At 50.7% G+C, this 27,564-nt stretch overlaps 2 protein-coding genes across 3 annotated transcripts; one reads left to right on the top strand and one right to left on the bottom strand.

The window, feature by feature from the left end:
- Window positions 1-147: 147 nt before the first annotated feature.
- Window positions 148-6,853, bottom strand: ILF2 (interleukin enhancer binding factor 2). The gene is made up of 14 exons (XM_082652892.1): window positions 6,760-6,853; window positions 5,981-6,040; window positions 5,722-5,764; window positions 5,176-5,280; window positions 4,728-4,805; window positions 4,290-4,392; window positions 3,649-3,714; window positions 3,065-3,181; window positions 2,497-2,575; window positions 1,831-1,918; window positions 1,332-1,393; window positions 1,140-1,254; window positions 829-919; window positions 148-678 (listed from the first exon to the last, which is right to left on the bottom strand). The coding sequence occupies exons 1-14, from the start codon at window positions 6,762-6,764 to the stop codon at window positions 518-520; spliced, it is 1,173 nt and encodes a 390-aa protein (XP_082509018.1). The 5' UTR covers window positions 6,765-6,853; the 3' UTR covers window positions 148-517.
- A 5,647-nt stretch (window positions 6,854-12,500) lies between these two features.
- NPR1 (natriuretic peptide receptor 1) lies at window positions 12,501-26,370 on the top strand (the record flags this gene model as incomplete). 2 transcript variants are annotated; one of them, XM_082669111.1, is made up of 22 exons in its annotated part: window positions 12,501-13,212; window positions 13,912-14,111; window positions 14,547-14,660; window positions 15,083-15,218; window positions 15,490-15,581; window positions 16,288-16,423; window positions 17,138-17,222; window positions 18,042-18,162; window positions 18,997-19,071; window positions 19,214-19,291; window positions 19,684-19,788; window positions 20,048-20,119; window positions 20,238-20,394; window positions 20,682-20,837; window positions 21,077-21,245; window positions 21,965-22,111; window positions 22,197-22,320; window positions 22,482-22,550; window positions 22,825-22,999; window positions 23,250-23,348; window positions 25,373-25,464; window positions 25,617-26,370. In XM_082669111.1, 22 exons carry the CDS (start codon window positions 12,501-12,503, stop codon window positions 25,677-25,679), a joined length of 3,177 nt encoding a protein of 1,058 aa, XP_082525237.1. In that variant the 3' UTR covers window positions 25,680-26,370. The 2 variants fall into 2 exon arrangements, with proteins under 2 accessions (XP_082525237.1, XP_082525236.1); XM_082669110.1 differs by having other exon boundaries at window positions 20,018-20,119.
- Between the last annotated feature and the right edge of the window lie 1,194 nt (window positions 26,371-27,564).

Here is a 27,564-nt window from a genome sequence, read left to right as displayed (position 1 = left end):
CTTCTGCATTAATTCAAATATAGATTCAAATTGAGATCTAGTGTTCACAATGAAAAGACTCAAGTATCATTTTCAATGAAGAGTTCATAAAGCAAAAAAAAGGAAGCAAAACAGCTTGCCAGATACCAAGGAAAAACAAGACCAAGAGCCCTACTAGGAAGTACTTTAATCTTTTTTCTTAGTAAAAAAAAAAATTGCAAACACTAACAGTTCACAACATTTCAACAACAAAGTACTGGTTGAGAGAGGTTTCCAGAAGCTCGGGATTCTAGAGTATTAGGGATAAAAGTTGGTACCCTGCTTCACTATAGATGGATGGCATAGGTCATAAATGGGAGACTTCTGGCTACAAAGCCAGTTTCAGAATGCAGTGGAATGACAATTCCTTCTATAGTGTCCTCTGAATCTTCCTTCCTGTCTCCCCTATCCCTCAGAAATGCCACCACATAAAGCCCAGCAGCAGTTAGCTTAGGCTCCAGTCTTCTTGGGTAAGAAAGGGGGTGAAGAGACAGGGAGGTCATTCCTGAGTCTCCATGCTTTCCTCTTCCTCTCCTTGAGGTGGTTCTTCTGTATTCTCCTCCTCTTCCTCTCCTTCCTTCTTCTCTGGTGGCTTCTCATAAGCCTTTTCTGAAGGTGTCACTATCACTCCATCCCAGGTAGATATTTCAGAAGCAAGATCTAGAAGAGAAAAAAGGTGACTTCAGACAAGTAGCCCAACATAACAAGTCATGACCCACACAGTGGAAACAGTAAAACATGAGTAGTGTAGAGTTTCTTTGTAGATCACAGAGTACCGTAAAGAACCCCTGTCCCACAGTGGTCACTCACAGCTGGCATCACCCTCCTGGCCAAGGATCTTCCTAAAGCCACCATGTGAGAGGATTCGGACCAGAGTCTGAGCTGTGTAGCAGACCATATCCTGAGGGAGAGCACAGTAAGGGTAAGTTAGCAATGAAAATCAAAATACCTTATTTGACTAACATTCTCATGAAAAGTGAGATAAAAACAACTTCTAATTTCAAGACCAAAGTCTGTGAGAACCCCCAAATCCCTGACCACTAAAAACCACATTCCCTTTGCCTTCTGACCAGATATTCAAGAGTGGGGCACAACAGACCATTTCAGAGCTGTCCCAATACCTGCTGTTCCAGAGTCATGACTGTGTGTACTCTGAAGTTGCCACTCTCACAGGGGTCAGTGATACCCACCGACCCTGGCAGGAAGAGTCCTGCAGCCAGAATCTGCAAGCATCGTCTGAAACATGGAGAGGTATCAGAAGAACACACAAGACAGCTTACATCCAGCCCCAAACCCAAAGCAGCATGCTATACCTGTAGGCCACATTTAGGGCCAAAGGCTGTCTGGTGGGGTTGTTCATCACAGCATAGTGCCCCTAGAAGAAAGTGAATCTGGTAGGTGTGCCATAAAGTGGCAATTCTATCTTCAAACAAAACTTTAAACCATCAAGAAGAAAACTGGTTAATGTCTAGCTAAAATTTTAACGCTGAGAAGCAGTTCTGAAATGACTGCTCGTTCAGTAATTTCTCTCCGTTACCACATTAACGAAATGACAGCAGTAATGAGAAAAACAAAGGTGCAGTAATAACTACTCATTTAACTGAATACTCCAAAAGCCCAAAGAAATAATAAACATTGAATCTTTATTGGATTACTTGTCCACTAATGAGATTTCTTTGTTTTTCTTTCCCCTTTCCGCCCCTCCCCCCCATTTCTTTTTAATCTGTACCAAATTTCATATTCTGGTAGGTTTCAGAGGAACTACTGTAACATAGGGAGGATCAGGAATTCCAATTGCCCTTCATTACTTACAAGTAGGTCAAGTATCCAGGGAGTGAGGGGCTCAAAGCCAGGGAAACGAATCCTCAGGTCCTTCAGCAGCCTGATGAGCACTTTAACTCTGAAGGTAAGAGGAACCAGGATTAAAAGTAATAACGGATCATGAAACAAACTAGTGAATATAACAAAAAGGAAACAAACTCACAGATATAGAGAACAAACTAGTGGTTACCAGTGGGGAGACGGAAGAGGGGAGGGGCAAAATAGGAATAGGGGATTAAGAGGTACAAACTACTATGTATAAAATAAGCTACAAGGATATACTGTACAACATGGGGGATACAGCCAATATTTTATAATAACTATAGATGGAGTATAACCTTTAAAAATTGTGAATTACTATGTCGTATACCTGTAACATAATACTGTACATCAACTATAACTAAAAAAAAAATAAAGTAATAAGATTTTTTACTTCCACACCTAAGGTACAGAGATGAAGCTATTTCCAGAACTATACATTCCCTTCCCTCAACCTAAGTTTGCTTACTTAAGGTAAAAATCAAAATCCAGACAGAAGATCACAGCCAAAAATGTTCTGTGAGAGGAAATATTGGGGTGGGGGGGGTGGGGTATCCTGCTGTTCAATGTAGTTAGAAGGATTAGGATATATCTTCACTCAAACAGGGAGGGACTCACGTAGACTGAGAAGCATTTTCCTCAAACCAGCGGGCATGTCGGATGGCTGCTAAGGCACTCTGCAACACCTTGATATCCACTAGAAGACAAGCATGACATCCACCAAGATGAAACATTCCCATTACTGAGCAAGCAATTCAATCCCACTGCCACAGTCCAAGAATGTGAAAGGAGGACAGGATAACAGAGTAATTCCTTAAACCACCCCCCGTGTTCCCCAGATCAGCAAGTCACCTGTCCAAAAATCACTATTCCTCCCCCAAACCAAATCTGGAAGCATGAAAGAGCCCCAATTTTCTCTGAAAGCCTACCCCCTCCATAAATATTTCCTCAGTCCTTTTTCTTAAATCGTCAAACTGCTTTCTTGGCCATGCTGGCTTTGACAATTTCACTAGCAAGCTGGTAAAAACTGTTTCCAAATTACAGAGGAAGACAGCAAAGTTTGGGGGTAAACATAGTTTGTTGCTATTCCATATGTGACCTTTTGGGACCTAAGTAAACTCAACAACACTTTATACCATGTTTTGAATTTCCCCAAATTTAACAGCAACAGAATAAAAAGACTAACAGTGGAGTTCTGGGTCCAGTTTTCGGAGATTGGGTGGCACTGTTGTAATGAGAATCTTCACTGTAGCATCAGAAGAACTGATTTCAAAGCCAGTTTCATTGGTCAGCATGGTCAAAACTGCAAAAAGAAAAATCAAAAGCTGAAACTCATATTTCCATTAGATGACCAAAGGTAAATCCAGGATGAGGGTGGGGGAACAGATAGGGTTTTTAAAGTTTATTTACTTATTTATCTTTCTGGCCGCACTGTGCGGCATGTGGGATCTTAATTCCCCGACCAAGGATGGAACCCATGCCCCCTGCATTGGGAGCTGGGTATCTTAACCACTAGACCACCAGGGAAGTCCCCTAGATCGATTTTTAAAAACACCAACAGTCCAGAATCAGAACTGAGAATACAGAGTTTAAAAGTAACGGACATCAACTGGATTTTGAACGCTGGCGAACTCTGCCCAAAACTTCCCCAACCTAAAACTCTACATTCGCTCTTCCTTCTAGCCTGACCTGACTTTGTTAAAATGACATTATAATCATAGAACTGGCTCCTGTGACCACTAAATTACATGTTCAGCAACAAACTCAAACCTTCAGAAGGATCCTGTGCCCTTAGGCTCTCCACGACCTTGTTCCCTAGTGCAGCAACGGCTTCCACTAGATTGAAACAACAAGAGATAATGAAGATTACAATTATTTATGTAGATTTTTCTATACATCTCTGCACTCTGATTTCTGCTGGAGCAAGGACAAGCAGCTGAATGAAACTTTTACAAGGGGAAGCTAACACAGAGACAGAGAAACTGGAAGGCTCAGGGAACAGGACACCTCCTCCTATATACACACACCTTTTTCCACAGCAGGGTTTCTTGTCAGTGGGACTAATGCCATATTGGCCTGGATAATTCTTTGTTTGGGGTTGGGAGGTAGCATCTGTCTTGTGTACTGCAGAATGCTTAGCAGCAACCCTGGCCTCTACCCAAAAACATTAGCCCCAAAACATCTCCAGACAATGCCAAATATCCCCTGGGGAGCAAAATCACCCCCAGTTGAGAAACACTGCCTTATAGTAACTGGCCATATTCTTTCAGATACAACACACATTTAAAAACTAAATTTCCCATTTGTCTTCCAAACAGCCTTTCTCACAAGAAATTTGGGCTTTAAAGATCCCTATGCCTCAAATCCAACTGCTGTCTTCTGCTCCTAAGGCCAGAGAGAGGTACACTCACATGTTGGCAAAATCTTTAGGATCACCACCAGGTCAGCCACATTGTGTCCTGTAGTCATCGTTCCCTTTTTATACGATCCGACTTGTCGGACTTCTTCAATTTGCTGTTGGAAAAGGGATTTCAAGAAGAAAACTCAGAAGTGAGAAGACTGCCTAGTTCCCCTCAGAACTCAGTTACAACACAGCTTATTACCCGGATTTGGAAGTAGCAGAGTTCAAATCATATCCCCAAATAAGCACATGAAAAGCCTGGTTCATCATGGTTAGCTGACAGTAACGATCTAAGTCTGGTCCCCAAGATCAGCACTACAAGGGAATTCCACTGTACTTTTCTATTTTAAGAGTGGCTTTGAATAGGCATCTGCAGAAATAAGAGACAGGAGCCAAGGAAACTTCCACAAGGCTCCCCTTTCCTAGGACTAAATCATCAAAAACTCACCACTTCAAATGTCCCTGGAGCCACAATCAAATTGTCAATCACATTGTTAATTTTTGTCACCAGAGAAAGGATAGAGGCCTGAAAGACAGCAGGAAACAAAAATACCCTCAGGTGAAACACTGTAAGCAACTTCTCACCAAGCTTGAATATTTTCCCTTAATCCCTTCAACAGGAGATGAAGCAATACCTGCACGGGCTCTGAGAATATCCTGACCCTTCCAGCCTTGAATACTTTTTGATCCCAAAGATAGATTCCCCAGTAAAAATATGAATGCACATGTAATTTGTTTATATATTCACCTGGCGCTCTCCCTCTACCCACAAAGAGAAATAAGGAGAACGATTAAACTTTCTGTGGAGTTTAGGCTCTGATAACAGTAACCTCACCAGTACTTATTTACTTCTTTAGCTTTCTTTGAGGAACCTCAGGAAGGAAGCCAAAATATACCTGTTCAGCAGAGTTAGGAGCAAGGTCCTGATTCCTCTTCAGCAAGGCCTCACTGAAGGAAGTTTCATCAGGCGCTGGCTTGACCCGGGGAAAGGCCATTTCACACTAAACCAGAAATAAACAACTACATACTACTTACCAAAAATAATATACAACAGAGATTTTCTTTCTGTTGCCACAACACAAAAAAATTGAAAACAGAAAATTCTACAGCACTTATTTTTACTCCTTAAGATGTTCAAACAAGGACAGAAGCTGGAGGGAATATCCATAATTTAAGCTCCTACTACTGTTACACTAACAGATAAGCCAGAGATACCATTAACTGTTCAGAACAAAGATTATAACCATGTTACTGCCCACTGTGGCCGAGGGACTGTCTTCCCCTTCCAGCTTACACTGTTTACGTATGTAAAGCGACATACGGCTGACTCAAACCCACCCCCAACTCCACTCACTAATCCCTTTCTCTGCAACTACCACCTGACTTCATTAATAGGGAGACGCTGGGCTCAACCACAGTTGAACAATGGCCAAGGTACTCACCAAATAGAAATCAAATGGGATATGTGGCACAAAGGGCCTGAACCTAAAATACGAAAAACAATCCAAATTACTCACCACAGAAATCAAACCGATTGCGCATAATGGGGCCAAACTCATTTACCAGGAGAGCATGCAAAGAATGCTTCTAACCCACAGCTGGATCTCACAAAGGCAGGTAAGATTAGTCCACTCCAAACTCCTATTTAGATGACTGAAATGGAAACTAACAGCTGCAGAGATGCTAAAAACTGGCACTCACCCTCCTCCGGGGCCTCCTCTGGAACCAAAGCGCCCGCCGCGACCGCGGCCTCTGTCACCCCTAGAAATGCATGAATAGATTTTAACTTTGTTTTGACCTCGTTGAAGCAGTCTCCACCATACCGGCCACATGATTTCGAGTTAGCCTACCTCCATCGCTCTGCACTTCCCTTTGGAAGCCAAGCGATCCCATTCCCACTTACACTTCTCCCCCCCAATTCCAAGTGCCCAGCCTCATCCCCCATGACCTCCGCCTTCTGGATAAATTAATCACATCAAACCTCACATTGAATGCTGACGGGGCTCAGTGAGCCCTACAAGAAATGCCCCATAATTGCTGGGACACTCCAACCCTAAGACTTCAGAGACTAACGTGACTGCTCATTTATTCGCTCACGTGGTAAAAGCATCAGGCATATCCTATATGTCAAGCACTTGGCACTGAGGATGCATGAGGCACGTTCCAGCCTTCTCAGTCTAGATCGGGGGGGTGGGGAGTGCCCCTCCTGGGACCTGAGGACACCCCCTCATCTGAACACCCCAGAGACCGAAGTGTCGAACCTGCCTACCCACTCCCGGGCCCCACCCCCATTCCCGGCCCGAGTTTCCCCGCCTCCTCGGGCCCCGACCTCCCCCACTCTCCCAGCCCAGGAGCTCTCAGGTTTCCGTGCAGCCCCTAGATACACGGCCCTTTCAAGTCCTCCGACTTCTTTCAGCCCAACTTCCCACAGTTTTCGGTCGAATACCCGAAACCTCTCTAGAGCACCCCACAGCCCTTACCTCATGGCGTCCTAGAGTCCGAACAATGGAGGCCACACCAACCGCCCCTTTCCTCCGAGGAGCAGACAACTGGAGAGGCGGCCTGCCGGCGTGTCCCAACAAACTCCGGCGCGATTGGCTCCCGCCGTACTCCGCCGCTTGTGCCTATTGGTTTACTTTGGTAAACCGGCTTATGAACCAATGAAAAGCGCCTACTGTGTCAGGAACTAGCCAATAAGAACGGACTTGACAGTAACGACTTTTGCAGACACTAGGGGGTGCTGTGTAAATAAATCGGGATGGGTAGCATTCAGAGAACTTTCTGTACAGTTCATGGAAAATCATTTTTCGAAGCAGCAGAGTGGCGCAGCGGAAGCGTGCTGGGCCCATAACCCAGAGGTCGATGGATCGAAACCATCCTCTGCTATCGGTGTGCTTCCTTGTTTTTCCTTCCTAGCAGTTTTAATTTTAAATTTCTTCAATAAATGTAACAGCCATACTCCTACTTTTTCCTCTCTCAAAAATGCAGGCTTTAGAAGCTGTTTTTGCCATCAGCAAGCGAAATGGAACAGGAAGGGACTTTATGTGACTGTGAACACTACACGTTTGGATGTGGTTCACAGAGGCTAGAAACTTTAGGCAGGAGAAGCGGCTTTGAGTATGTATATTGATTGAATCGGAGGGGGAAAATACTGATGGTGAGGGACTAGCAGGGAAACTGAGACAGCCTTTGCAAAAAGAGCTCAGAAAAGAGCGCAAGGGAAGTGACAGGAGAGAAGGACAAGACCCCCTGCCATTTGCCCAGTTTCCCCTCATTTCTCTTTTCCTCACTCTACAACCTCTCTGGCGGATTTCACCCTTATACGAAGTTTCACAGCCACAGATATGGATATACTATGGTTGCATTTACATCAAGCATATTACTATGTGCTTTTCGTCCTTCTATAATCCTGTTTCTCCCCCTTCTTGCCTTGTTTTGCATTGATTACTATTTATTATTCCTTCCCTGCCTCTGTCAATTGGGAGTTACACACTCTTTTTCTACTCTTTTAGTGGTTACCCTAAAAATTACAACGTGCCTCCTTGAACTGGCAAGGTCTAATTTTATGTAATACTTTTACCCTCCTCGTGAAAAATGAAGGAATACTTTAATTCCATTTGCCACCGTCACTCCCTCCAGAACTATATATATTGTTGTGTGACTTTTTAAAGTACTATATTGATACTGATATACTAATTGTAGTATTATTTACTACAGCAAAATGCACAGATCTTAAGTCCACAGATCGATTAATTTTGAGTAATGTATTCTGCCCATCACACAGATTAACATAAAGAACATTTTTATCACCTCAAAAAATTCACTCATACCCCTTTGCCCTTCCCTTAGAGACAATCACTATTCCAATTTCTATTATCATAGATTAGTTTCGTCTATTCTTCCCATAAATGGACTCACACCCTATGTACTCTTTTTTGTCTAGCTTCTTTTGCTTGACACATTTCAAGATTCTTCCATGTTTTTGCATTTATCAGCAATTTGTTCCTTTTTATTTAGGAGTAGCATGCCATTGCATAAATATTTCACAGTTTGTTTACCCACTCTCCTGTTGATGAATTCAGGACCTCCAACTGGCTGAGACACAGGCGAGCACATCTGGGCTCTTTCCACTTTGGAGCCATTATGTATAAAGCAGCTATGACCATTTTTGTACAACGTTCTTGCGGTGAGATGCAATTGTTCCTCTTGGGTAAGTGTAGGTGTATACGTTTACAGAATTTAAATTCCGTGTATATGTTCAATCCCACAAGACATTAATGCTTATTAATTAAAGCAGTGGTCGTTGAGATTTGCCATTTTTAATGCTCTTTATTCCTTCCTGTATCCCCAACACTCATCTGGAGTAATATTCCTTCCGCTTGAGAATTAGTGCCCTTCTGCTGGTGGCTAACTTTCTTGGTTTTGGTTTTTCTGAATACATCTTTATTTCACCTTTGTTTTTGAAGGACATTTTCTCTAGATATGTAATTCTAAACTGGAAGTCATTTTCTTTCAGCACATTTATAATATTATTTTACTATTTTATGGCTTCCATTTTTGCTGTGAAAAAAATGTTGTTAATCAAATGGTTGCTCCTCCGAAGGCAACCAATCCTCTTTTTTCTGCCTATTTTTAAGATTTTATATTTGGTTTAATTTCCTGCAGCTTCACTCTGATGGCTCCAGGTATGGATTTCTTTTTTTTCTAATCTTGAGATCTGCTGAACTTCTTGAATCTGTGGCTTGATGTATTTCATTTATTTTTTTAAGTTTCTCAGCCATTATCTCTTTAAATATTGCTTCTACCCTATTATTTCCCCCCCTCCTAAGCTCCAAATAAAGGTGTGTCAGACTTTCTCATGGTATCCTTTATATCTCCAACCCCCTCTTTTATATTTTTCATTCCTTTGTATCCATGCTTCATTCTGAGTGGTTTCTTCTGTCCTTTCTTCCAATTCATTACTTACTCCTCAGTTGAGTCCAACTTGCTCTTAAACTCATGAATTGGTTCTTAATTTTGGCTTTTGACTATTTCAGGTCTGGATTTTCTGTTTACTTCTGGTTTATCCTACTCCTAGGTTTCCCCTAGAAGTGCAGCCTTTCAGGATCCTAACCCTAAATAGAAAGGTGGTTTACCTAAGTAATTACCTCTGGGGACATTTGGACTCCAAATTTGTCTCACTTGCCCCACACAGCCTATTTTCTGCCACCAATTTTGGATCAGCGAATGACTCTAGGGTAAAAGCTCTCCTATTGCTGGTCTGCTTTCCTGTCCTTTCATGCTCTCACTGTCTTTTAGTTCGTTTATTTTAAAAAGCATTTCATCTAACATTTTTAGTTGTCTGCAGCTCAGCTTGAGGATTGGACAAATTATTTAAGTCACCATTGTTGAAAGAGAAGCTCAATTACTAAGTTGGATTTCTAGTCTAGTTCTCCTGAGCTCCAGTTCCACTAATCCAATGGCCTATTGGACACCTCCACTTGGATATCTACAGGCACTTCAAAAGCAATAAACTAAAATGGTTATCTTCGCCCCGAAACCTTTCAGCTTCTTTTAGCTTCTCAACTAATGAGTCAATGTCACCTAGATTTCAGTTATTTGTATGTTCTTCCTGAATTCCAGTTGATTCTACTTAAAAAGCATCTCCCTATAGTGAACAAGACCGTATTATACATTTAAAAATTTGTTAAGAGGGTAGATCTCATGCTAGGTGTTCTTAACACACACTCACGTGCACACACACACACACACACACAAAAGGACACAAGGAAATGTTTGGAGGTGATGGAAATGTTTATTACCTTGGTGTTGTGGTGATGTGTTTCATGGGCATATGCATATGTCCAAACTCATCAAATTGTATACATTAAATATGTACAGCTTATGGTATAACAATCATACCTCAATAAAACTTAAAAAATTTTTTTCCAACCTCCTATCTACCTCTATAGCCTCTGGAGCCCTCGTTATAGAACAAAGACATTATGCCTGTCCCACAAAAGCTTGCATGATCTGCCCTCTGCTGTCTTTTCTTGCCTCTCCTCCTCAGTCATTCTTACACCCATAAACCTTACATCCTAGATAGATCAGGGTTGAAAACATGCACTGCTAATGAAGCCAGTAACGCAAATGAGTGAACAGGGTGAATAGGAACCGTGATGAGCTAGACTCACTTCAAAGAAGGAATGGATACTTGGTTCCAGATTATTGTTCATGGAGAGATGCAGGACCTAGATTACCAGCTCTCCAATATTTCAAGACAAGTCAGAATTCCAAATATTCATGTGCCATCTGCTGATTTTAAAATGTGGGCAATTAAATTATATATATAATATACATATATAATATATAACATATATATATTTGAGAGAGAGAATACATGCCAGACAAAACATGCCTGCCGTCTGAAGTTGGTCCATGGGCTACTGTTTGCTCTAGACCATAAGAATATTCAAAATTCTCCTAAATATGTAGGAAACAGACTTCAGTATTCTGCTGTCTCTGCACAGAATACCTTTCTCATCCTCCTACCCTTGTTGAATTATTTCTCGTTGGAGATTTTCCTGGCCCTAATGCAAGCAAAATAGCCCTTATCTGGGCCTTTTAGCAATTTACCTATCTCTCTGTTGTAGTATTTAACTTTATGGCTATTTAACATTATGGCTATTTGTCCCAAATAGAGCTCCTCAAATGTATGGACCATACATACATGATATATATGAGATACATATATATACACACACACACACACATATATATATAGTCTTAATCTTTATACCTTCAGCCGGTGCTTAACACGTACTAGGTCCTCTGGAAATCTGCAGTACGGAAGAAGTTTCCTGATCTTTGGTCTTGCCTAGGTACAGGCTTGCAGAGGTTGGCAGCGCAATACGGTCAACGACTTCTGCTGGCCATTAGAGGGCAGACTGATTCCACAGCTCTCCGGTCCCCAACCCAGCCGTCAAGTGCCCCAAAATACTCTCCCCAATTTACCCCGCCGCTTGTCATTTCCAACACTGTCTCCCACCGCCCCGACAAATCCCATTTTAATAATCCTCCTCAAGACAAACACACACTCACACGCCGGCAGTGACCCTGAGATCACACCTGTTCGTTCCTCCAGACACCCGCAAGCTCTCCCTCCCCGTTCCTACAGCCATTGGGGAACTAAAGAGTTAACTCCGCCCTTCTACCTGGTCCTTCTTCTCCGCTAATCCGCTCAATCTGTAAACCGGAGGAGGGGGTGAGATCCTAGATGGACTGGTTACGGGGACCCTGGATTCACCTACTTTAACGCCTTTTCCAGAAACCGTCACCCTCCCGCACCACCCCGACACACATCCAAACACACACTTTTTCCTACCAAGATCCCAAACCAGCACCTCTTTCTCTCTTCCCCAGACGGAACCAGGTAGGAGGAGAGGGAAAGGTGGGGCGCAAGAGGCCCTCTGTTGTTCCCACACACTTCTCTATTCAGTTCTTCCCGACCCCGCAACAGAGCCCCTTCTACCCGTGCCGCTTCTCGGAGGAGGAAGAAGTTTGGCCACCGAGAAGCGCGAAGAGGGTCTAAAGGAAAGTGCGCAGGCTGAGACTCGGAAGAGCCCGCGACTTCGGGGCGGGGACGAAGGAGTTAAAGATCCAGGATTGGTTCTAAGGTCACGGAGTCTGGGAGGGGAAGCGGCCGGGAGGGAGGGTTCGGAGCTTGGCTTGGGTCCTCCCCAGTCCCCCCCGGACTGCCGGAGACTTGGGCCGGCCGGACGCCCCTTCTGGCACACTCCCTGGGCCAGGCGCTCACGCACACATACAAACACTCACACTCTCCTTTCCCTCCCTGGCGCCCTCTCCCATCCTTCTCCACGGAGCGCTCGCGCTCTCGTTTTCTCTCTCCTAACACACACACACACACACACACACACACACACACACACACACACACACACACACGCTCTCGCTCACACTCGCGTCCTCTCGGCCCCCGCGCTCTCCTCGCACCCACCTGCTCTGCAGCGCCCTGGGCGCACCCCTCCGTCGCGCGCCCCTGGCGCTCCTGGCGCAGACTGTCACAGCTAGAAGGAGCAGCGTGCCTCGGGGTGAGCGCCCCCGCCCCGCTCGTCCTCCCTCCCACAGGGGCGCTCCTGGTGCCCAGGACGGGCCGCTGAGCCGGAGGGGACGCCAGAGGCCATGGTGGGAGCGCTTGTCCGCCTCGGTGCCCGCTGAGGCCATGCCGCGCCCCGGCTGCCCCTCCGGCGCCCGCCTGCGTCTGCTTCTGCTCCTGCTGCCGCTGCTGCTGCTCCCGGGCAGCTACGCGGGCAACCTGACGGTGGCCGTGGTGCTACCTCTGGCCAACACCTCGTACCCGTGGTCGTGGGCGCGCGTGGGACCGGCGGTGGAGCTGGCCCTGGCCCGGGTGAAGGCGCGGCCGGACCTGCTGCCGGGCTGGACAGTCCGCACGGTGCTGGGCAGCAGCGAGAGCGCGCTGGGCGTCTGCTCCGACACCGCCGCGCCCCTGACCGCCGTGGACCTCAAGTGGGAGCACAACCCCGCGGTGTTCCTGGGCCCCGGCTGCGTGTACGCCGCCGCCCCCGTGGGCCGCTTCACTGCGCACTGGCGGGTGCCGCTGCTGACCGCCGGCGCCCCGGCTGTGGGGTTCGGGGCCAAGGATGAGTACGCGCTGACCACCCGCGCCGGGCCCAGCCATGCCAAGCTGGGCGACTTCGTGGCGGCTCTGCACCGACGGCTGGGCTGGGAGCGCCAGGCTCTAGTGCTCTACGCCTACCAGCCCCGCGACGACCAGCCCTGCTTCTTCGTGGTGGAGGGACTGTACATGCAGGTCCGCGACCGCCTCAACATCACGGTGGACCACCTGGAGTTCGCCGAGGGCGACCGCGACCACTACACCATGCTGCTGCGCACCGTGCGACGCAAAGGCCGAGGTGAGACACGGGCACACCCATCCGGCCGCTTTGCCTCCGGGCCTTCCCCGGGACATCCTCTCTCTTCTCCGGGCCAGACTTCTCCTTCCCGCGGCTCCTCATTCCTGTCTCAGCCTCCTCCGCCCTTTCCACCTCTGAGTTTCTATTTCCCTCTCTTTCTCCATGCCCCCCCCCCATCCAGTTCCTAGGCTCTCCTCTCTTCTCACCTCCGCACTCCCCCACCTCCTTCCCACCGGTTCCTGCGGAGTTAACGGGAGGGAGAAAATGCCTCCAGCCACCATGACACTTAGTAGGGCCCCAGCTTAGTTCCTATCCCTCATCTCTCCCCCATTTTCCTTCTCTTCCCAGCAGGCTTCTTCCCTCCTCCAACTCTCCTCCCCGTGCTCCCACACGCCCTCTCCTCTTCCAGTCCCCTCTCCAGCTGGCCCTTCTCTGCTCTCCCCCGCTCCTGACCTCACCTTGCCCACCTTTGGCTCCATTATTCCCTCTCTCCCTATCTGGGCTCCTTCCTCCTCCCTCTCCCACCGCCTCCTCCCTCCCTTCACCTTCCTAAGGCCACAGCCCAGACTGAGCCAGGAGTTCCACTTAACTACCTCAGGGTCTCTGAATTTCCTCCCCTGGGTGCCCCGGCTTCAGTTCCCCCTCCACTCCCTGACACTTAGGCTCTTCTCTCTCTCTCTGACCCCCCTTCCTCCCCAGTTGTCTACATCTGCAGCTCCCCAGACACCTTCAGAACCCTGATGCTTCTGGCCCTGGAAGCTGGCCTGAGTGGGGAGGACTATGTTTTCTTCCACCTGGACCTCTTTGGGCAAAGCCTGCAAGGAGCACACGGCCTTGCTCCCCACAGGCCCTGGGAGAGAGGGGATGGGCAGGATGTCAGTGCCCACCAGGCCTTCCAGGTGAGTGTTCAGATTGGAAGCCCAGGCTGTGGGGCTCTGGGCTGGTGGCACATTATGTCTGGGTCCTGGGTCCCTCAGTGTCTGAAAGGATTCCAGAAAAGAGGTTCTGGATGCTCATAGAGAGTTAGGTGACAAAGGGCAGGGGGCTGGGGCAAGGGGTATACAGAGGGCCAGGGGACTTCAGAACCAGGAGGCTAAAAAGATGAGAGAATGCCCTTGAGGTGGGATAATGTTCACATCTCACAGACCATCCGGACTTGGAAAAGCCATCCCAGTTCATCCCCTGCTTTGAAGCAGGCAGCACCTCGCGCAGAACATAGGGTCCAATTTGACGTTGAGCAAGTAGAGATGCAGCTCTGGGAGGTGGGCACCCAGGGTACTGGCAGGACTGGAGTCAGCACCCAGCTCTCCCCTCTCCACTGACCCCTTCCTCAGGCTGCCAAAATCATTACCTATAAAGAGCCGGATAATCCTGAGTACTTGGAATTCCTACAGAAGCTAAAACACTTGGCCCATGAGCAGTTCAACTTCACCATGGAGGATGGCCTGGTAGGAGGGGTTCCTGGGACCCTGCAGCGTGGACCTCCAGCCCCCAGTTCACAGCCCTCTGCCAGTCGCCGCCCTGCTCTCTCAGCCATCCCCGTATTCCCAGGTCTCCCCTTCTTTCCCTTCCCACTGTTCCCATATCTCTCCTGATGATGGAGGGGGGCATTGACAAATTGTTCAACCTCTGAAACTCAAATCCTTATCCGTAAAATGAGGATGCTACGTCCTGCCCTATCTGCCTAGCAGGATTCAGAAGCAGTGATACATGCGGAGCGTCTTAGAAGTAGTAAAATCTCTCTGTGCTGTGAGCGTGTTTTCTCCCATCCTCTTCCAAGCTCCCAGTGCCTCCCATTCCCCACCCCACAGCGCCCCACTCTGTGCCCTTCATACATCCCACCCCAGCCCAGCTCTGCCTGCCCCTGCAGGTGAACACCATCCCAGCGTCCTTCCACGACGGGCTCCTGCTCTATGTCCAGGCAGTGTCGGAGACTCTAGCACATGGGGGAACTGTCACCGATGGGGAGGGCATCACTCAGCGGATGTGGAACCGAAGCTTCCAAGGTCAGGCACTGGAGGTGGCAGGAATGGGCTACCTTGGGGTGCCCCAGGCAGGAAGCAGTGAGAAGCCCCTAGCCCTGCAGTGCAGGTAGTCACTTGCCCACACCAGTCTCTTCTACCTCTCTTCTTCTTTAGGCTCTTTTCCCCATGTCCCTAGTGCCATCAAGAAGTCTTCCTAAGTGCCCAGATCAAAAGATCAACAGACAGAGATGAGGCGTGGGACCCATGAAATTCCACCCTGTCAAAACACAGCCATCTTCCTCCATACCCCCAGGTGTGACAGGATACCTGAAAATGGACAGCAATGGAGATCGGGAGACCGACTTCTCCCTCTGGGATATGGATCCTGACACTGGCGCCTTCAGGGTAAGGCTGTGCCCCCAGAAGACAGTGCCAACTGGGAATGACATTTCACCCTCCCACCGCCCTGGATAAGAGAGAGCCCTGGATAAAAGAGATCCAGCCAATCTGGAGGAGCAACCAGAACGATAGGGACACACAGGTGTTATGCTTGGGGAACTCCATGTCTGAGGAGGGAGCACAGTGCTGCCCTCAGGAAACTCCATGTCTCCAAAGGCAGGCAGGATCCCCTTCCAGCGGAGACAGACTGACTCAGGGCCAAGATGAATGCACATCATCTTGCTCTATAAGTGCAACAGGAACAGGAAGGGGTTGAGACCACGGGCACCAAGGAGCAGATCATCCAGGGAAGGCTTCCTGGACGAGGGGTGCCTGGATTAGGCCTGGGAATGTGGACCGAGAACACTGCATTTTCCTGTCTCCTGTGTGCTTCAATCCAAAATTATAAACTCCCTGAGTGGAGGGCTGTGATTCTATACAGAGTTTTCTTTATAAAACCTTTAAGTCATTTTCAAGTTTGTCCCCTCTGATAACATGGGGCATGGGTATGAGGCTCTCTGTATCCAGTCACGGCAGGGACTCGTTGAATAGCTGACAGTGCAGACACAGTCCCTGGCAGCAGAGATGGGGTAGGTGGGGGGCAGGATTTCTCCCTTGGACGGGAGGCCTCACCAAGGGCCCTTGCCCACCAACCGCTCCTGCCCTCCCATAGGTTGTTCTGAACTTCAATGGAACCTCCCAAGAGCTGGTGACCGTGTCAGGGCGCAAACTGAACTGGCCTCTGGGGTATCCACCTCCTGATGTGCCCAAATGTGGTTTTGACAATGAGGACCCAGCCTGCAACCAAGGTGACTGCCCCTTGCCTTCCAAGCCTCCATTATGGAGATGCTGCCTCCTTCCTGCTCAGGGAGTCAAATACGTGCTCCTCTCCCACACTGAGGGGGTCCTGGAGAGACGACTCCTGCCTTTTTCTTCCCTTCATCCATCATCCCAGTTCACTGATTGAATATTTTTTTTAACTTTTTATTTTATTTCATTATTATATTACTTTTATTTATTTATTTACTGGCTGTGTTGGGTCTTCGTTGCTGTGCACGGGCTTCGTCTAGTTGTGGCGAGCGGGGGCTACTCTTTGTTGCGGTGTGGGGGCTTCTCACTGCGGTGGCTTCTCTTGTTGCGGAGCACGGGCTCTAGAGCGCAGGCTCAGTAGTTGTGGCCCACGGGCTTAATTGCTCCACGGCACGTGGGATCTTCCTGGATCAGGGATCAAACCCGTGTCCCCCGCATTGGCAGGCGGATTCTTGACCACTGCGCCACCAGGGAAGTCCCTAATTGAATATTAAAAGGTTCTTCAGGGAATTCCCTGGTGGTCCAGTGGTTCGGACTCCACGCTTCCACTTCAGGGGGCCTGGGTTCGATCCCTGGTCAGGAAACTAAAGATCCCACATGCCTGTGCGGTGCAGCCAAAAAAAATTAAAAATAAAAAAAATAAAGGTTCTTCCTCCTGCTGTCCAATGTCGAACCCAAATCTCTCTCGCTGCAACTTGGACTCTCCCCTACAGACCACTTTTCCACCCTGGAGGTGCTGGCTTTGGTGGGCAGCCTCTCCCTGCTCAGCATTCTGCTCATCTCCTTCTTCATATACAGGTAAGCCTTGGAATGAGGGTGGTGATTGAGGCTGGGAGACCTAAAGAGCCAATAGCAGAGGAGGTGGCAGGGACCCAGAGGGAAGAGGGAGGGGTAAAGGGACAGCGCAGCAAGGCCCAGGGAGATGGGGGAGAAAAGAGACTAAAAAGCCTCAGGACACCTGGAAGAGAGAAGGAGGAGGGGACAGAGGTGGAGTGGCCAGGGAGGATCCGGGAGATCCAAGAAGGAGCAGATCTGTTGGGGGCATCGCAGGGTGTGGATTCCATTTATCCTCCCTTCCTCCTGGTACAGACCAGATGGGAAGCAGTGGACCAACACCTGTGGGGTTGAGCTTATATTCGTTGAGCAGGGATGAAGGCTCTGCTGTGTACCAAGTGCTGAACCCAGAGTGGAGGAGAGAGAGAAGGAAGCCCCACTCCTGCCTTCCAGTGGAAAAGTTAAAGACAGAGGGAAGCGGGGAGGGAGAGAAGGAAACCAATGCTGGTCAAGCATATACTGTGTGCCAGGCACTTCCACACACAGTTTTTCTTTTCATTCTTGTAACAATGCTTTGAAATAAATGTCGAGGTCCCCAGTTTCCAAATGAGGACATTTAGACATGAACCTGAGACTCAGAGAAGTGGAGTGACTACCCCAAGGTCCCCAGTGAGGCAGAATTTCACCCAAGCCTCCTGACTGTCAACCAAGCGGATGTTAATTGCCCCACCCATCTCTTAGCAACTGCAGTGGTCCCAGGGCTCTGAGGAGAGGCTGCTGAGCACCCCCCAACCCTGGGTCAGGGGCTCAGACATGGACTTAGGTGCACATTTCATGCCTCAGAAAGATGCAGCTGGAGAAGGAACTGGCCTCAGAGCTGTGGCGGGTGCGTTGGGAGGACCTGCAGCCCAGTAGCCTAGAGAGGCACCTCCGGAGTGCAGGCAGCCGGCTGACCCTGAGCGGGGTAAGAACTCCGGTACTGGGGGGAGGGGGCAGAGTTGGGAATGGGCGTGTGGGTAGTGCCTGATGGGTAGGGTAGAGAGCAGGCTTCTAGTCCCAGCCCTGCCTTCAATCGCTCTATGACCTTGGGCAAGTCACATTCCCTCTCTGAGACTACCGCAGGTAATGATTACATCTACAGAGCTCCCTCACAGGGGTCTTTCAAAAGTTAGAGATAGCATATGTGAAAATACATTTTATTTTATTTGTTTTTTTTTTGTATAATCATCTGAAAGTTTCTGCATACTTTTTTTTTTAATTGGGGTATAGTTGTTTTACAACGTTGTGGTAGTTTCTACTGTACAGCGAAGGAGTAGAGTTCCCTGTGCTATACAGCATGTTCTTATTAGTTATCTATTTTATACATATCAGTGTATATATGTCATCTCACCCCCCACGCCCCACCCCCCTGAAAATACTTTTTTTTTTTTTTTTTCCGGTACTTGGGCCTCTCACTGTTGTGGCCTCTCCCGTTGCGGAGCACAGGCTCCGGACGCGCAGGCTCAGAGGCCATGGCTCACGGGCCCAGCCGCTCCGCGGCATGTGGGATCTTCCCGGTCCGGGGCACGAACCCATGTCCCCTGCGTCGGCAGGCGGACTCTCAACGACTGCGCCACCAGGGAAGCCCCTGAAGATACATTTTTAAAAAGTAAATAAATGAGGAAAGGATTTTATGATGTGGAATGAGAGGCAGGGCAACACAAAGATAAGGCAGGGTAGTGAAGACCAGAGCTCAAGCAACCAGGATGGAGAGCCGGGTCCATGGGCTGACCACCCCTCCTGCACTCCGTCCCTTCAGAGAGGCTCCAATTACGGCTCCCTGCTGACCACAGAGGGCCAGTTCCAAATCTTTGCCAAGACAGCATATTATAAGGTGGGTCTGGGGAAAGACCACTGGTCCTCAGGACTGGGGCAGGGCTTTCCTATGATGGAGGACTGGAGACGGTCTTAGCACAGGGGTGGGCTGTCAGGGCTGGGCCATCCCCTTACAGTGACAATCTCCATTCCTCACTCAGGGCAACCTCGTGGCTGTGAAACGTGTGAACCGTAAACGCATTGAGCTGACGCGGGAAGTCCTGTTTGAGCTGAAGCATGTAATGTGGGGAGGGAGGCAATGGCCTAGGGAAGAATCTAGGGACACAGGGGAGGTTGGCCAACAGAATGGGTATGGAGGGACTGCAGGGTATCCTAGGAAGGGATGAGCACTGTAGCCCTGGGATGGGCCCCTGTGTGTTGTGGGTACGAGTAGGGGAATCATAGATGGGAGAAGGGCTGGAGATTTTGTAGGGGCTCCATTGGATAGGCTTAGGAAGCAGAGGGAGTAGGGAGCAGGTTCTGAGCAGGAGTGGGAATCACCGGGGAAGGTCCTAGAATGTCTGCAGAGAATGCATAGGGACTTAAGGAGAGTGAGGGGTCCCCAAGGGTGGGGGCCACTTGGCAAGGAGTGAGGTCTCTGTCAGGCTCTGATGCTGGCTCTCACCTGCAGATGCGGGATGTGCAGAATGAACACCTGACCAGGTTTGTGGGGGCCTGCACTGACCCCCCCAATATCTGTATCCTCACAGAGTACTGTCCCCGTGGGAGCTTGCAGGTGAGGCAACAAGGGAGTGTCAGGACAACTAGGTCTAGCCCCGGGTCTGCCCCTGACTCAACATAAGGCCCTGGGCAAGCCTCTCCTTCTTTCTGACCTTTATTTTCCCCATCTGTAAAATGGGAGTGGGGGGAGAGTGGTGGCACTGGAGTAGACCCAAAGCTTTGTCCCGTTCTGCCAGTTTATGTCAGTGGAACCCCTGCACTCCTCCTCCTGGGGGCATGTGCAGGGTATAGGGCTGACTCTCACTGCCCAGCAGGACATCCTGGAGAATGAGAGCATCACCCTGGACTGGATGTTCCGGTACTCGCTCACCCATGACATCGTCAAGGTAGGCCCAAAAGGGCCCCCTGGGTGTTGGGGGAGGGGCCAGGCAGTCTTCTCCCCTGGCTGTGGTTGGTTGGAGGTCTCACTCATGCCCGAGACCCCTGCCTCCCCAAATTTCCCAGGGTATGCTGTTCCTGCACAATGGGGCCATTTGCTCCCATGGGAACCTCAAGTCATCCAACTGCGTAGTAGACGGGCGCTTCGTGCTCAAGATCACTGACTACGGGCTGGAGAGCTTCAGGGACCCGGAGCCCGAGCAAGGACACACCCTCTATGCCAGTGAGCCCCGACCTGACTCTGACCCCTACCACCCCCCCCAGCACAGCCCAGTGGGGCTGCTGATGCCTGGCCTATGGTGGGCTCGGGCCCACCTTTCCTGACTCCCTGCTCAATTCATCATCAGTAGAAAGCGGAGTCAGACGAAATGGTCTCAAGGCCCCTTCTAGCCCTAGCGACCCCTGTGATGTCTCCAGATCAGTCCCAGTCACATCCTCTGGGACCTTGTTTCCCCTCATCCCTTAGCTTTGGGGCCCTTCACCCTGTGACTCCTGACCTCTGACCTGCAGAAAAGTTGTGGACAGCCCCTGAGCTCCTGCGAATGGCCTCACCCCCTGCCCGGGGCTCCCAGGCTGGTGACGTGTACAGCTTTGGGATCATCCTTCAGGAGATTGCCCTGAGGAGTGGTGTCTTCCACGTGGAAGGTTTGGATCTCAGTCCCAAAGGTGAGAGGACCGTGCTTCCCCTAATGCTGCCACAGTCAACTAACCCCAGCTCCAGAGAGAGGGAACCCTGGAAATGCCGCCACCCTTTGCTCCACTGCTGCCAATGACCCTGAGCATGACTAGCCCAGTTCCCTGCAGGGCTCCCCTGCCCCGTGCCCTGGTCCTGGACCTCCCCACCCCGTTTCTCAACAGGCCCCGGGCTGAACCTACCCCTCGGCCTCTCTTCCCCCACCACACAGAGATCATCGAGCGTGTGACTCGGGGCGAGCAGCCCCCCTTCCGGCCCTCCCTGGCCCTGCAGAGTCACCTGGAGGAACTGGGGCAGCTGATGCAGCGCTGCTGGGCCGAGGACCCGCAGGAGCGGCCACCCTTCCAACAGATCCGCCTGATGCTGCGCAAATTTAACAGGTCGCTGGCATTAGTCCTGAATCCCCCCAGCCTCCTCTCTCCCCCACAGCGACCGCGTGCCTCACACTTTAAGTCTTATCCCTGTGGTGGCAGAGCCCACGCACAGCCCCCGCATACACAGCCTGCTCCAGCCTGCCACAGCCTCGCAGCCCCCTCTGTGAATACTGTAGGACCCGGCTGGTCTCACAGTCCCCTACCTCTCATACCCCGCTCCTCCAGCGGCCCCTACTCCATCAGCCTTCAGTGGCCGCAGAGTAAATGGCCTCCCACCTCCTCCCTACACCTCTCTGCCCTCCGTGGGAGCTCCCACCCGGCCCTTTGATCCCCTTTCCCAGTGTGCCCCTGGGGGCTGGTTCCTCCAGGCACACCCCTCTGCCAGCCTGTGTGCCCTCACTCCGTTCTCGAGTGGTCCCTGTCCCTTTCTGCCTCTTCTACCTCCTTCTAAGCCACTTGTGTTCAACAAAGATGTTCAAAATAGCCAATATGTCTGAAGCTTGAAACTTGACCCTGGGGTCTCAGGGATGAATTGGACTTTCCTCCGACCCTTTTCCCCTGCCACCCCCATCCTGCTGTGCCCCCCAACCCTGACTCTCGCCAGGGACTCCACTGCAGTGGGCTGACATTAAGCCTGGGTAGGGTGAGAGCCTGGGGGAGCCGCTTCAGGGTAGGGCGTGCCGCTCCTCTCTCACCACCACCCCTTCCGCTGCCCCTGTCCCCAGAGAGAACAGCAGCAACATCCTGGATAACCTGCTGTCGCGCATGGAACAGTACGCCAACAACCTGGAAGAGCTGGTGGAGGAGCGGACCCAGGCCTACCTGGAGGAGAAGCGCAAGGCGGAGGCCCTGCTCTACCAGATTCTGCCTCAGTGAGTGCCCGTGCTTGGTGCTCCCGCCACCCCTGTCCCAGCCCCACCTCACCTTCTGATCCTGCACCTGTCCCTGACCCCTCAGCTCAGTGGCTGAGCAGCTGAAGCGTGGGGAGACGGTCCAGGCCGAAGCCTTTGACAGCGTCACCATCTACTTCAGCGACATTGTGGGTTTCACAGCCCTGTCGGCGGAGAGCACGCCCATGCAGGTAAGTCAGGCACAGCCCCAGGTGTCGGAGCAGCCAGGTGTGCTCAGCTTGGCACCTGCATCCCACAGGCCTGCCTTCTGGTTCCGCTTTTCCCACCCGAGCCCAGGTGGGGCCCCGGGGCCCCTTACTCCCCACCCCTTTTGGCTTCTCTTTTCTTCCAGGTGGTGACCCTGCTCAACGACCTGTACACTTGCTTTGATGCTGTCATAGACAACTTTGATGTCTACAAGGTGAGTAAAGATGGGAGGGGACAGACAGACGGATGTGGAGGGCAGAATGACATAGTCTTAAGCAGGAAGACCAAGAGACGTGGACAGTGTCACAGGGAGGTGTCACAGGGAGACCCAGGAACAGGCAGAAAAACCGCGCGGGGGCTGGGGGATGAGCGAACACAGTGGCTGGTAGATGGGGGGTGGGGACAGGAAGGCGGTGCCCACAGTGTGGGGGCCGCACCGGGAGAAAGTTCCAGTCCTCAGGTCCGGCACCCTCTCGCGGCCCTCACAGGTGGAGACCATTGGTGACGCCTACATGGTGGTGTCCGGGCTCCCAGTGCGGAACGGGAGGCTGCACGCCCGCGAGGTGGCCCGCATGGCCCTGACGCTGCTGGACGCGGTGCGCTCCTTCCGCATCCGCCACCGGCCCCAGGAGCAGCTGCGCTTGCGCATCGGCATCCACACAGGTGAGGCCGCCAGAGGGGCGGGGAGGGGGCTCCCACAGGCTGGAGCTGCAGATGAGAGACGAGCCGGCCGCGTCGCCACCGCTCCCCGTGCGCGCGAACACCTACACCTCTGGGCTCCCACCGACAGCAGGTCCCACCTGCTGCCTCTCCTGGAGCGCTCTAGCCCCGTCCTATGGCCACCCTCCGTTCCTCCCACCTACTTCCCTAAACTGATGGGTTTCCCTCACTGATGGGCTTCCGCTCCCTCCAGGACCCGTGTGTGCAGGTGTGGTAGGGCTGAAGATGCCCCGTTACTGTCTTTTTGGGGACACAGTAAACACGGCCTCAAGAATGGAGTCTAACGGGGAAGGTATGCTGGGTCCCCGAGGCGGGACAGGGAGGGAAGGGTGGCTGTGGCTGAGGAAGGCCCTCCTGGCAGTGGGTGCCTATCCAATCCATGTTCTGTCTCCTCCCAGGCTCCCTTCTCATAAGGGTTCAACCTGGCCACATCACCTTGAATCTAATCAGAGACTCAGGTCTCAGCTGCGCCCTCTTGGCAAATGATTGAAAAGTCTTTCCAGGCCAATGTCCAGCAGTTCCCAGCTGGGAACTACCTTTAGGACCCTCTTGGGTGTGGTAAAAATGGCTCCAGAGCAGCCCACTTGGGTGTGAGTCTCAGCTCTACAACCGACTCAGCTGTGTCAGTTTGCTACACCTCCCTGAGCCTCTGTTTTCCTCACCTGGAAAATGAGAATTAAATATCTACCTCAGAAGAGTTACGTGAGAAAGTCATATAACACGACTAGCAGATAATTGTCATTCAACTTTTCTGAGCCTTAGCTGTTTATCTTTTTTTTTTTTAATTAATTAATTTATGGCTGCCTTGGGTCTTCGTTGCTGTGCGCAGGCTTTGTCTAGTTGTGGCGAGTGGAGGCTAGTCTTAGTTGCGGTGCGCGGGCTTCTCATTCTGGTGGCTTCTCGTTGCAGAGCAGGGACTCTAGGTGTGCGGGCTTCAGCAGTTGTGGCACACGGGCTTCAGTAGTTGTGGTTCGCGGCCTCTAGAGTGCAGGCTCAGTAGTTGTGGTGCACAGGCTTCATTGCTCCGCGGCATGTGGGATCTCCCCAGACCAGGGCTCGAACCCATGTCCCCTGCATTGGCGGGCAGATTCTTAACCACTGCGCCACCAGGGAAGTCCCTGTTTATCTTTAAAATGATGCCTGTCTCAGTGTTCTAAAAAATAGCCCAACCCCTGGAACACAGTAGGTACCAAATAAATGCTTGCTCCCACCTCTTCCCTTGGGCTTGCTTCCTGTTGATCTTCTGCCTCCTGCTGTAGTCAACACAATTCAATTCAGTAAATATTTATTGAGCAACTACTGAGTACCAGGCCTTGGAATACTAAGACGACCCAGACCAAAGCTTGCTAGGGAGTCCACGCGGACCCCAGCTAAGCCTCGTGGTGGGCAAAGGGCTTCTTGGGAGCCCAGAGGGAGTCTGGTTCAGCAGATATTCCCTGGACACTGTGTTGAGGGCGTCGAGGTGGAGAAAGCTTCTCACTGAGGTTCAGTCCTCAAGGAGCACATTCTCAGAAATCGTTTAACAGCAGAAAAGGGCCTCTGCGATGCAGACCCCAGGAGTGGTAGGGGCGAGTTCAGAGGGAGGTCAAAGAAGGGCTGTGGGGAACAGCAGTCAGGAGTCAGGAGTCTGGGCAGACCTCAGCAGATTTGGGCAGGTCTCCTCCCCGAGGCCTGGGCTCCCTCAGCCCTGAAATGAGGGTGTTGAGTTAAGGAACGATGATAGCAAACACTCGTATAGTGCCTCCTAAGTGCCAGACTCTTTTAAAATGCGTAATGAATAATGTTAAATTTAATCCTCACCAGAAGGCTTTGAGATGGGTCCTGTTGCTATCAGCATTTTGTAGAGTAGGAAACTGAGGCCCAGATAGTTTATACTACTTCCCCGAGCAAGTGTCCAAGCTGGGATTCATCCTAGGCAGAGCAGGCTCCGATGTCTGAGCTCCTGACCTCTACACTCTATTGTCTGTCTAGAGCCTGGTGATGCGCTGGAGTGCTGTCCAATAGAACTTTCTGCAGTAATGGAAATGTTCTATGCTGTGCTGTCCAATATGGTAGCCTCTGAGGCATTGCATTTTTCACTATATTTCAATTACAGTTTAAATAGCCACAGGTGACTAATGGCTTTCATGGTGGACAGCACAGTTCTAGAGTTCTTAGGGAGAGGCCTGTGTAGTCAGACACTACATGGAGGGGGTGGGACTTTGAATTAGGAGGCTTTCTGGGCCAAAGGAAGGAGGGAGAGCATGTTTCTAGCCCCACAGTCCCTGATCTCCTGCTCCCATCTCTTGCTTCTCTCATCTCCCTTCTCCTACCCAGCCCTGAAGATCCACTTGTCTTCTGAGACCAAGGCTGTCCTGGAGGAGTTTGGTGGTTTCGAGCTGGAGCTTCGAGGGGATGTAGAAATGAAGGTAAAAAAGGAAGTCCCTACCCTTACCACCCCTTAGGGTCCCCGAAGGGCTTACCCTCCCCCAGGCCCCTTCTCAAGCAGCCAACCCCACTCCCAACATTTGGGAAAGTGGATGAGTCACTCCCCACCCCAAACTCCTCTTTTTCCCTCCAGGGCAAAGGCAAAGTTCGGACCTACTGGCTACTGGGGGAGCGGGCGAGTAGCACCCGAGGCTGACCTGGCTCCCCTCCTGGCCTTCCACACCTCCCTTCCCTGTGCCAGAGGTGACAGAGAGGTGCCAGGCCTCAGCCTCGCCTGCAGTATCCCCACCATTGCCAAAGAAGTAGTTTGAACAGCTCAGATGTGCAGACCCCAGTGGAGACACCAGACATTACCTCTGAAAGTGGACTGGTATTGGGGGAGAACTTGGAGCTCACAGGACTGGACCAAAACTCACAGCCATGCCCAGGGACACACACACACACACACACACACACACACACACACACACACACGTAGGCACACGCACCCACTCTCCACCCTGACTCAGGCCAGGCCAGGCTGGGACGTGGATTCCTGGATCCTCCTGCCCCTCCCTGTGCCCTCTTCCCTCAACCGTGCTACACTGACTTTTATGGGGAGGAGGAAAAGGCAAAGGGATTATATGTGACTCAAGGGGCTGGGGGGAGTCCACATCTGGGCCTAGCCCAGATGGGCCACAAACACCACCACCCCCGTCCCCCACCACCCAACCTAGGATGCAATGCACAGGGGAGAAAGGGAAGGACAGAGGGCTGTGGGCTTGTGTGCCTTGCTTCTCCTGTGAGTGGAGACCATTAAAATCTTTATTCCAGTGACAGTGTGTTTCTTGAGGGAGAGCGGGTTGCCAGAAAACACAGTCATATTCTCCATCCTGTGCTTCAAATAAGGTGTTTCTCAAGTTGGAATGCAGTATCTGAAAAAGGCTGCAGTGCCCCTTCCGTTTTGAGGAGCCAGTGTAACAGCCTGCGAATTACCCCAGCAGTGCTGGTGCTGTTGGTCTCAGGACCCATTTACTCCCTTAAAAGCTACTGAGGGCCCCAAAGAGCTTTTGTTTATGTGGGTCATATCTATCAGTATATTCTGTATTAGAAATTAAAACAAGTCTTTATTAACTCATTTAAAATAACTATAATAAACCCATCACATGTTCAGTTTTTACGGCTTTATCAAAGACAGTCTTAAGAGAAACTGGCTTTTTTTGAAGACCACAGTGACTAGTTTGGTGCTACTGCCTTCATTTATGCTAAGACACCAGCAAGTTTTAACCCCACTGTTTTCGCACCATCAGTGCAAATATCAACACAGTCAATAAGGCAAATAACATAATTAGTAGGAGTGTGAAAATCTCGTGTGTGTGTGTGTGTGTGTGTGTGTGTGTGTGTGTGTGTGTGTGTTGAGGGATCTTAGTTCCCCGACCAGGGATTGAACCCGGGGCCCCTGGCAGTGAAAGCACCGAGTCCTAACCACTGGACTGCCAGGGAATTCCCATGAACATCATTTTGACCTCATCCATCCCCTGAAAGGATCTTGGGGACCCACAGAATCTGTGGACTGCACTTTGAGAACTGCTCTATTACCCAATGCCCAGCATACAGTAGGACTATAAGGAGTGTGGACTGAGTGGGGAGTCCTGGCATCTGCCCCAGGAGGCCTGGGAGCCAAGAAGCAGGGGTGAGGTGGGAACATATGGATCCCTTTTGACCTCAGTTGAAATGTGGGAATTGTCCACCTGCCCATCCACCCCCACACCAGTGTGGACAAATGTGAGTGATAGTTTACAACATGACTCTCAGCTGGGCTAAGGGCCCTCCTTTCCCTGCTCTAGCCACGCACCCCACCCCCTTCCTGAGCAGGCAGGCAGGAATGCGAATGCGGGGGAGAGGTGGCTGCAGCTTCACCTCCCCCATGGGGAAAGAAAGTGCCAGACATTTCTTCAGTACCATCCATCAAGTGCAGACAGGCCCCTCCTGCGACCTCCCCAAGCCTCTTTCTGGAGTCCACGCCCAGCGCCCAGCGGGACTGGAGGTCGGTGCGGGCTATGGAGAGCTTGGACGTCTGCCTTCGGGACAGGGCGCCCTGA

The sequence above is a fragment of the Grampus griseus genome (assembly GCF_964374135.1).
Source record: "Grampus griseus genome assembly, chromosome: 1".
Lineage (NCBI taxonomy): Eukaryota > Metazoa > Chordata > Mammalia > Artiodactyla > Delphinidae > Grampus > Grampus griseus.
The sequence above is the reverse complement of the archived record's forward strand: the minus strand, read 5'-3'. Positions and strand labels throughout refer to the sequence as shown.